This window comes from Micropterus dolomieu, linkage group LG18 (genome assembly GCF_021292245.1).
Source record: "Micropterus dolomieu isolate WLL.071019.BEF.003 ecotype Adirondacks linkage group LG18, ASM2129224v1, whole genome shotgun sequence".
In the NCBI taxonomy this organism is placed as follows: domain Eukaryota; kingdom Metazoa; phylum Chordata; class Actinopteri; order Centrarchiformes; family Centrarchidae; genus Micropterus; species Micropterus dolomieu.
In genome coordinates, this window is record NC_060167.1 from 4410528 (window position 1) to 4418682 (window position 8155).

Here is an 8155-nt window from a genome sequence, read left to right on the forward strand (position 1 = left end):
AAGGTAATGGGAGTTGGCACTTTTCTTTTTTCAACTTTTGTACCATGCAGGTAAATCTATGTAGCCCGTGGAATTCGATGCCACACAGGACACAATTACTTCAGGGGTTCCAGTAGCTCCAGGGTTATTTCTGACCACATGTGCAGGTAATTTCACAGAGTGGTATGCTACCAAGTCTTTCATGTAACCAGCTCGAATGCTGAATTTTGTCTCTAAAAGCCAAAAATGTTAGGAGAAGGAAGAGGCAAATTAAAATAAATATATGGTAGAAAATTCGGCAGTGAGCTATGAACTTCACCAAGTTCCACCAAACCCACGAGGAACTTCCCAGAGATCACACAACTCAACGCACTTTCAATGTCTATTACCATGTGCACATTGAAGTCTCAGCATCAATCCCTCTTACGTCCTTCTCACGTTAAACTGGAAGAAAGTATACACCTAAGGACAATTTAGGGCAACCAATCAACCAAGCCTGCATGTTTTGTTTTTTTTTGGACGGTGGGAGGAAGCCGGAGCACCCGGAGAGAACCCGCACAGAAAGGCCGGGGTATCCGGGGTTTGAACCCACGACCTTCTTGCTGTGAGGTGACAGTGCTAACCACCGCACCACCGTGCCGCCCTGGTAATAAATTTTAATGACAAAAAATGGTTCAATGTTCATCATGCGATCATGCAATATCAAATTTCCCCTCACAATCCTGAAGCTCTTTGGAAGCTTGGTTCTTACACCCAAAGCAAAGCTCTTGATGGACTTGGATAAAAGTTAGAATTCAGTGTTTCAAGGCATCATTATACAGCAATACAGTTTTTTAGCAGTCACAGAAAAGTAAGTACTGATATAACTACAACATCCCTGGTTCGACTCCAGCAGGGGACGTTTGCTGCGTGTCATACCCCTTATCTCCTGTCTCTGTTTCTCTGCTATCAAATGTCTATTGCAGGTGCAAATGCCCAAAAAAGTGACGTTACACTACTGTTTTTGGTGATAAAGCTGGACAATACATTAATAGGTGATGGAGAAGGTAAAATGATGGGCATTTACATGAAAACATCACAGATTAATTCATTTAAAATAGTTTAACTATCAAATCTAATGGAATGAAAAATCTTAACATCTCATCAGAACCGGTTTCTTGTGGTTCTGTTTTGTTGGCAGGAAATTGTATGAAATTCACATTCTCTTGGCTTTACTTAACTTCCAGAGTTGATAATGCAATGCTGCAAAATATTACAACTTGTGGACAGTGGGGGATGTTTCATCATTTTTATCATTTTCATAGTCATACAAAGTCATACATAGTCACCATCACTGTTGTTGTCACTTCTCTTATTTCTCACGAAGTTTGTTACCTCATAACAGCGTTGGGCGTCCTGCCATTTACACTGCTGAAAACACCAACTTCCCCTTTATGGATTAATAAAATCTCTTGTTTCCATAACTATTTCCACTCACTCGTTTTCACATTTGTGCAGATTTGATATAATTTACTTATTTAATCAAAGACAAATAATGAAAAGTTGTGATGTTTAGTGTCTCCTCCTCAAATGTGAAATGTTTTTTATCCACTACATGTTGTGTTCACATCAAGTACCTATTTATTTATTTCTCACCACATATTTCCTGTTGACTAATTGCCAATGCCCAGAAGCAAGATATAATGAGGAAGGATTGATAGTGACGCAAAAAGGACGGCCTGTCTTTGGTCTATCTTTGACAGTCAGAAAGGTGGGGGCGAGAGGTTTTTAGGTAACATCCTACAGACATTTAGGAAACACAATGACGGAGACCAACCAACTGTAGAGACAAACGCATCAGAAGAAACTAACATGATGAAGGGATTTCTTCTGCTCGTCCTTTTACTGATGGAAGGTAAAATAATTACTAACACTTAATTACTGATATTACTAATGAAGGTTGTTTGGTCTGGTTTTATGCTTTTGTGTTAGTGTGCTTTACTACAGTTCAATTAAATTTCAATTGAATTTTATTTATATAGCGGCAAATCACAACAACAGTTATCTCACAGCGCTTTTCATAAAAGAGCAGGTCTAGACCGAACTCTGATGTTATTTACAGCCTGTAATAAGAGTAGAAATCCTACAGCAATATACTGTACTGCAATACTGTAGAGCTCCAGTACTCAGGCAACTGCAACAAAATACAAAATTCAGGTTCGAAATCTCAAAGAAACCGTTTCCAAACATTTACATTTGAACAGACTGGCTCTAACTATTACTCATTTATAGAGCAGCTAACGAAGTATCTGAAGTACACTGAAACTCATTTGGTGAACAGGAAATAATGTGCGTGTGCGTGTGTGTGTGTGTGTGTGTGTGTGTGTGTGTGTGTGTGTGTCGGGATTAATCCTGCAAGGGGTTGGTAGTATGATCCAGGCAAGATCATATTCTGGTAGAGATATATAAATTGCTAGAGATCAGATTCAGACTATAGCACTGAAACAGTTTCAGAATCTGACATGATGTGAACTTTTGTTTTTGATCTACAGGCTGTGAGGACTCGTCTGAACAGTCTGGAGAAGATTTTGTAGTGAAGAGATGCCGAGAAGGATGGATCGAACTCACTTGCAAATATCTAAAACAACATGAAACATATCAAAGTATTTCTGTAGTTACTCCCAAAAACACAACCATACAAACCACTAAAAAGGATGTGTGGGAAAACAAAGGCAGAGTTTCCCTGTACCATGATACAAAAAAAAAAAATCTCAAGGTGGTCATCAGACAACTTGAACCTGAGGACTTTGGGGACTACACCTGTAAATTTACACGAGACTCACCCAGTGACCATAAAGTGAAACTGGAAGTTGGTAAAATATGCTGCATCTTTTTTTAATACTCTTGTCCTTTGTTAAAGCACTTTAACTGTTTTACTAGACTCAACCTCTGAGTCTTGCCAACTACATTATGGTTTTCACACACAATATTTGCATTGTTGGAAATACCTGAATTAACATCACATGCCAACAAGAATCTATGTGATTATGTGTACAGCACAAAAATAATTTTGTGTAGCTTCTCTTTAAGAAAAATGTAACACAAATAAAGTAATGATTATTATTATCAGTGTCAAAGACACAGTGACATTTGTCAAAACATCAGTAAGAGAACAATAAATCATAAATAAAGTCAGATGTAACAACATATTCCTCTTTTTAATCTGTTACCACCAATCTAACTTGTTGTGCTTGTGAGGGACGTATAGACGTATAATGTAAAAAACTAAATACAGTTACATTTTTTAAATGTCTTTCAATGCTTGATGCCAATTTGCCATAAAGCACACATTACAAGTCATGACAAGCATGTTTACTGTAATGGACATATTTCATGTTGTACCTTTCTTTTTTATTTGCAGAGAAAAAAATGTGCCAGAGACAATTTAATCAAACTGCGTACAGAACAGCTACAACCACCATCACATGTAATTACACAGGAAACAAATACAAGTTCTTCTGCAAACAGAACGGTTCAATCTGTGAGGATATTTTATCAACAAAATCCTCTCTGAAGTCAAACGGGACATTCACTCTCACAGAAACCAAGAGTAGCTTCAGCGTGTCCATCAGTAACGTGTCCTCACATGATGCTGGTGTCTACTGGTGTGGAGTGGAAATACGTGAAGGAAGTTACAGAGCTGCTCTCAGAAAGATACAGCTGGAGGTTGAAGGTGAGCAGCACACATATGACACTTTGAGCTTTGATTTACTCACACAGATAATTATGGTGTCTCTGAAACACAGTGGGTCACTGATGGACCTGCTGTCTGTCTGTCTCTCAACAGATATTACTAACCTCACAAAGTCTCTAACTGTTGGACAGGATCTTATTTACCAGTGTCCATATCCAAATGGTGCTCTGATAAATAAATTCATCTGTAAGGGAGAAGATCCATCTATATGTAAACCTCTATTAAGCATCGCACAGCGCAACAAGAAAACTGGGAGGTTTTCCATCAAGGAGGACAATCAGAAGAGAAATATCACCATAACAGTGAGAGGAGTAACAACAGACGACACTGGGACATACTGGTGTGGAGCAAAAAGCTCTGATGAAACACGCAGTAACCCATTCTTCCATAAACTGGTGATGACTGTAGGTGAGTGTTCACAGGAGTTTTTAATTTAATTTAATAGCAAAATACACCGTGTGACTGCCCTCCAGAAGCACACGCAGAAGTGTTTTGTGATCTGACAACCATGTCAGCAGAACAACATCACCTGTCTGTGTTTTTCAAAACTGCTGGAGAAATGTTCCTGTTTTATGGTATGACAACATCATGGGTCAAGGTTTGTTAGGTTTGACCACAAACAAGACTTACTTAGCGGTTAGGGAAAGATCATTGTTTGGGTTACCATAAGGTACTTAGGTTTAGAAAATATTTATTTATTTTAGAAATATATATTTATGATGATCTATGATTCTGGTCTTGCCACTCCCAATAACTTTTTTTATCATCTGGATATTATTGATATTTATTCATTTAGCTGACGCTTTTATCCAAAGTGACTTACAATTGCTGTACATGTCAGATGTCGCATGCCTCTGGAGAAACTAGGGGTTAAGTGTCTTGCTCAGGGACACAATGGTGGATGGGTGACAGTGGGGGGGATTGAACCTGGGTCTCTCACACCAAAGGCATAGTCTTTTCCATTGCGCCATCACCACCCCCATATTATCTGACCTGATGTAGTGAGAAACTGCATTATTTGAAATACTGTATCATGTCATATTCACTTTTTGATATTTGCTTCTGCTCCACTTTATGAAATAAAAGCTACAATAACTGCTGATTACTGATCAACTTATATATTTCATATATATTTTCATATATATTTTATTTGCATTGTTCACCTGTACAGTCGCAGCACATTTCATCCAAAATGGATAGAGACCATAGAAATAATTAGAACCCTTTGATTCTTATTTGAAGAAGCAAATCTGTGTCTGACACCCTGACAAGTCCCGGGCTCATCATGGCAATGTTTCCAGGTTTTTAATTAGTGATTTTAAAAAAATATGTATTTATTTTGTCTGCCAAATTGTGTTTTTTATTTTCTATACTTTGCTACTATTTATCTGTTATATCTATTTTCTAGGGCTGGGACAAAACGGTGATGGCTTTTGGTATAATAATTCTACAACTATAACCATTGCTGCGGTCATCTGTGTAGCTGTGCTGGTGCTTGGGCTTATTTTTGTTCTCATCTACAAACGTAAGAAATTCACACATTCACAATTCACACATTCACATACATACATGCAAACACACTTCTCTTTACTTTCTTACATTGTCTTTTTTTTCTTTTCCAGGATTTAAGCGTTCAAAAAACACAATAAATGAGGAAGCACAGTACAACGATGAGGCAAGTGTACATATTTTAAATTACTGTACTGTGTGTGTGTTTGCGGGCATCCGTATTGCTGGATGTAATTGAAAACAGGTGGAATTTGCATGTCAAGGTGGGTTTGCTTGGGAACTAAAAATTGGACTAAAATGCTGAAATAATAGGCAAAGTAAAGATCAAGGATTTAACTGCAGGATAAATCAGCTTACAGGCAGACTTGTAGGCAGACAGGCAATGCACAGGTAACAGGCAGGAAGATACAGATCCAGGTAACGCTAAAAATAAATAAAAAAACGTAGCAACTAAGCACATGGAAACTAGGATGAAGTGACAATGAAAAAGGGAAGGGAGCTGTTACAGTATATTATATTATATATATATTATATATTATATATATATTATATATATATTTGGTTGAGTTGCAGGTGAGGAGTGGGCAGACTGGGCCAAGTAACTGCTGGGCTGATGAGAGAAGTGGGAACACGAGTATAGTTGGCTGTGGCAGTCAGGAAAAGGAGGGAAAGCCTGAGGGTATCTTGCAGAGAGCTTGAGGATAGCAGGTCTGGAGAGTTAGAGAAAGAGACAGAGAGCAATGCAGAGGGCCCGGAAGGAGACAGCGTGACTGAAGAGAGGGACTAAGCCAGAATCTGTACATGTTTGATGCCTGAGGCCTCAGAGTTTGGGATACAGTATTAGCTGTACATTAAATGCTTAAATTTTAACATTGCAAATTTACTGTGCATCCCATGACTTATGGGCTGAATTGCCAAAAATGTATGCACTTGTCAATTAAAGTCTGTGAATGTTTTGTAATTTCTGTTTCTAGCAGTGGTTCACTAACTTGACATTGTCTTTTCATCTTTCTTTGTTGTGGTGTAAGCTAACCTGCCAAAGTTTACAGCATGTTTGCTATCATTTAATTTAACCTAAAATCCAAATACAGGTGAGACTGATGGGAATGTAAGCAGGTATTTGGCATATGTATTAGATCAATTGATATTTTTGACTGATGGTGACACTATATATATATATATATATAATCTACCACTGGATAAGAAAACTCTCTGGCCTGATGATGGGCTGGATGAAAAGATGAGGGATGTTTGGCTGCAATGAAGCCCGGGCAGCTTAGTATGGTCAGTGCTTATTGTTAGGATTGCATAAACTAATCATCTTGTGTTTTTCATTCTGCTCTGGAAGGATTGTGCCTATGAGGAGATACAGGAGCTCCCCCAGATGCCAGGTTCAGGAAGTGCACTTAAATCTGTTTACGCCACTGCCAACTTTCCCACAAACCCATCTTCTGCCTCACAGCATTACTACAACATCAATATTCAAAGTTAGTGTGGTGACACATCATGCTGTGAGGAACAATGGCCAATTTCCCATCCAATCGACTGTCAATCACCCAACCAGGACTTCCAAAGACACTTTTTATTCTTTTTATTGTGACAGTTAATTGTATATTGATGTAATATTTTTACTGGACTTAATTTGAGGTTTAGTTGCAGAGTGTCAATCAACTAACATCTCAAAAAGGAATTAATTTAATCATCACCTGAGCAATATTCACTGAAATAAAGTTTATCCATGACAGATTGCATACAGGTGTGCTTGATAGTATGTAAGACATTTACCTATTTAATCAATAATTTGGCATTCTTGCAGGAGTTTATTATTGTTGTTACCGTTACTGAATTTTTGACTTTATTGTAAAAGGCAAATTTTTTGTTTCATGTTATGGTGGATTTATAGACATATTTCTTGGCCTGGGTTCAAGAGTTCAGTCTTAGAGAGGTTTAGTTGAAGGTGGCAAGCCTTCAACTATTCAGATACACTCACCTAAAGGATTATTAGCAAAACCTGTTAAATTTCTCATTAATGCAATTATCTAATCAACCAATCACATGGCAGTTGCTTCAATGCATTTAGGGGTGTGGTCCTGGTCAAGACAATCTCCTGAACTCCAACCTGAATGTCAGAATGGGAAAGAAAGGTGATTTAAGCAATTTTGAGCGTGGCATGGTTGTTGGTGCCAGACGGGCCGGTCTGAGTATTTCACAATCTGCTCAGTTACTGGGATTTTCACGCACAACCATTTCTAGGGTTTACAAAGAACGGTGTGAAAAGGGAAAAACATCCAGTATGCGGCAGTCCTGTAGGCGAAAATGCCTCGTTGATGCTAGAGGTCAGAGGAGAATGGGCCGACCGATTCAAGCCGATAGAAGAGCAACTTTGACTGAAATAACCACTCGTTACAACCGAGGTATGCGGCAAAGCATTTGTGAAGCCACAACACGCACAACCTTGAGGCGGATGGGCTACAACAGCAGAAGACCCCACCGGGTACCACTCATCTCCACTACAAATAGGAAAAAGAGGCAACAATTTGCAAGAGCTCACCAAAATTGGACAGTTGAAGACTGGAAAAATGTTGCCTGGTCTGATGAGTCTCGATTTCTGTTGAGACATTCAGATGGTAGAGTCAGAATTTGGCGTAAACAGAATGAGAACATGGATCCATCATGCCTTGTTACCACTGTGCAGGCTGGTGGTGGTGGTGTAATGGTGTGGGGGATGTTTTCTTGGCACACTTTAGGCCCCTTAGTGCCAACTGGGCATCGTTTAAATGCCACGGCCTACCTGAGCATTGTTTCTGACCATGTCCATCCCTTTATGGCCACCATGTACCCATCCTCTGATGGCTACTTCCAGCAGGATAATGCACCATGTCACAAAGCTCCAATCATTTCAAATTGGTTTCTTGAACATGACAATGAGTTCAC

General features: G+C 38.9%; 1 protein-coding gene across 1 annotated transcript; it reads left to right on the forward strand.

The window, feature by feature from the left end:
• Window positions 1-3387: 3387 nt before the first annotated feature.
• LOC123956981 (polymeric immunoglobulin receptor-like) lies at window positions 3388-6921 on the forward strand. The gene is made up of 5 exons (XM_046029559.1): window positions 3388-3691; window positions 3806-4120; window positions 5121-5237; window positions 5335-5387; window positions 6570-6921. Exons 1-5 carry the CDS (start codon window positions 3388-3390, stop codon window positions 6711-6713), a joined length of 933 nt encoding a protein of 310 aa, XP_045885515.1. The 3' UTR covers window positions 6714-6921.
• The last annotated feature ends 1234 nt before the right edge of the window (window positions 6922-8155 follow it).

What these genes read in the sequence shown, in the direction of transcription:
- LOC123956981 (XM_046029559.1), top strand. Translation starts at nt 3,388, where the DNA reads ATGTGCCAGAGACAATTTAATCAAACTGCGTACAGAACAGCTACAACC. An exon ending in TAAACTGGTGATGACTGTAG is followed by an intron (nt 4,121 to 5,120) that starts GTGAGTGTTCAC and finishes TCTATTTTCTAG; the next exon opens with GGCTGGGACAAAACGGTGAT. An exon ending in AAGCACAGTACAACGATGAG is followed by an intron (nt 5,388 to 6,569) that starts GCAAGTGTACAT and finishes CTGCTCTGGAAG; the next exon opens with GATTGTGCCTATGAGGAGAT.